The following is a 2412-nucleotide window of genomic DNA, read 5'->3' as shown; positions in this document are numbered from 1 at the left end:
TCACAAAACTTTTGACAAACGGTTTCCGAAGTTCGTTTGAAATTCCCGAAGTTCGCTACGAACTTGGCAATTTTATGACGTAGTCGCCAATCAAATCGTGAACTTCCAAACGAAGTTGGGAATTTCACGCCGAACTTTGTTGGGAAGTTGCAAAGTTTGTTGCGAGCCAAGTTCACGCCATTCGGTGTGGTTGGGTTGGCTACATAATTACAAATGAATCCCTTCACATTGCAAGGCAAAGCAATTCCAAGTTCTGTCAGGGAGAATACTATTAAAAGCTGGTTGGAAGGGGAAGGACCATCACAAATAGGAAAAGAGCTAAGACTACGGAAACAAACCATTGTCAACATTGTCGATAACTTCGTTCGCAGAGGAAATGCTGAGGCTGAAAGAGGAGGAAATAAAACCCGCTTAGCACGCACTGACGATGTTAATATTTATGTTGAGTACTGTAAAAAATCAAAGCCCAGCATTTATAGTAATGAGATTCAAAGCAAATTGGTGGAAAACAAAGTATGTTTGCCTGAAAATGTCCCGTCACGTTCTTCGATTAGCCGAAGCTTAATACAAGATCTGGGTTATTCTTTCAAGAAAGATAGCGTAATTCCGCAAGAATCACTAGCACCTGAAATAGAAAACAGACTTATTCAATATTTAACTGTTTGTTCGGCTATTGATCCAAGAACAATGCACTTTTTTGATGAGTGTTCAGTGGTAAAGACGACTGGAAATAGAAGTTTCGGACATTCAAGAATCGGTCACCGAGCTTTGGAGGTTCAGCGGTATGCAAGCAATGCTACCTTTACCGTAAATCTTCTGCATAATATGTATGGAGTTGGACACGTCAACTTGTTACCTGGGCCTTCTAATGGACTTGAACTTCTTCATTTCTTCGCAGAAGCATTACAAGAAGAAGATATTTTTGGAAACCCGCTTCTAAAAGTTGGCGATACAGTCATTTTAGATAACTGCGGTTTTCACCACGCCAGACATGTGGAACCAGTGTTAAGAAATATGCTGGCAGCCCGTGGAATTGCCTTGATTTATCAACCACCTTACCATCCCCAATATAATACCTGTGAACACTGCTTCAGAGTGTTGAAGGGATGGCTTTGAAAGCATTTGAAGTTTGCCGAAGTGCATACAGATGTTGCTATTTTCCAAGGCCTGAGCACAATCACGCCCGGAATGTCGCGGAATTTCTTTAGGCATTGTGGTTACGTCGATTAAGTATTTAATACTAGTTTTTAGTAATTTGTACATTGCCAAAATGTGAAGTGCATTGACTTATTTGCTGAACCTTTCGTAAAATTGAATTTTCCCAGATGTCACCCGACACCTGCCTAAAAATAGAAATACAATTTGTCGGTTTATTAGGTAACTCTTCCACACATAGTGGTTTAAAAGTATAAAGGTTTTTTTTTTTTCAGGGTATACATCATTCCAGAAACAGCGCCAAACAAGAACGTTTTAATGTCGTTTTGTTGAACTTTTGTATTTACATTTAACCAGACGCAAGTGGCTCCATCCGTCTGGTCTGTACAGTGTACCTCTCAAATAAATTTACATTTCAGAGAAGTAAAGATCATGAAATAAGCCTTGCTTGGTTGAGAATCGTTTGCTTGTAAAATTATGTCAACCATAAAAACCACTTGATTTTGATGGTCCATTTAATTTCCCTCTGTTCACTAAAACAAATATCAACTATAGCATTTGCTTACCTAATTATAAAATTATCTTGGTTACATGTAACTCAAACTTGCAACCACTACTCTCGATTCGGTTTACTAATTGGAATGTCTATTTGAATGTTTATTCAAACTCGATGTTCGCAGAACAAAACTCAACAAGCTAGGACGTAAATGAAATAATTCTGGGTTCTGTTCCTTATTCCTTTTACCATCTGTCTATTACAAATTAAATTTTAAACGCAACTGTTTTATACAATGGCGAAGTCATCAGCTTGGATGTAAAATTTAAATGAATATGCAGAGAATTGGCACTTAATTTTTAGGATCAGAGTCTGAAAACTGCGTGGCAATACAAATGTATTTACCAGTGTATTTAAACTACCCCATCTACCAGGGCTTTCAGGACTCTGAGTACAAGGACGATGCAATTCTTCAGCCGCCACACTAGAACTAGAGCTAGAATTCTCAGTGTCACCCGCTTGAAAACTGCGAATGGGAAGTTGAAGGGGAGCAGGAAATGGAGTTTGCGGATGGTACATATTTGCGAAATTCGAAGACTGCATACTTTGAAAGCGCATACCGTGCATGTGTGATGCGTTTAGGGCAACACTCTGCATATTTCCACTGTGACCGGCATTGAAAGGAATTGGATATCCGTGTAGATTGTAATAATGTGGCACTGCGAATGAGTTACTGCTTACGCGGGCCGTGCGCAATTCAT

General features: G+C 39.2%; 1 protein-coding gene across 1 annotated transcript; it reads left to right on the top strand.

Moving 5' to 3' along the window:
- Positions 1 to 213: 213 nt before the first annotated feature.
- On the top strand, positions 214 to 1116 carry LOC138035963 (uncharacterized). The gene has a single exon (XM_068882351.1). It carries the CDS (start codon positions 214 to 216, stop codon positions 1114 to 1116), a length of 903 nt encoding a protein of 300 aa, XP_068738452.1.
- Positions 1117 to 2412: the final 1296 nt, after the last annotated feature.

This window comes from Montipora capricornis, unplaced genomic scaffold (genome assembly GCF_036669925.1).
Source record: "Montipora capricornis isolate CH-2021 unplaced genomic scaffold, ASM3666992v2 scaffold_440, whole genome shotgun sequence".
Lineage (NCBI taxonomy): Eukaryota > Metazoa > Cnidaria > Anthozoa > Scleractinia > Acroporidae > Montipora > Montipora capricornis.
Note: the sequence above shows the minus strand (reverse complement) of the source record. Positions and strands in the feature narration are given on the sequence as shown.

Excerpts from the sequence above, each read along its gene's own strand:
- LOC138035963 (XM_068882351.1), top strand. The coding sequence starts at position 214 with ATGAATCCCTTCACATTGCAAGGCAAAGCAATTCCAAGTTCTGTCAGG.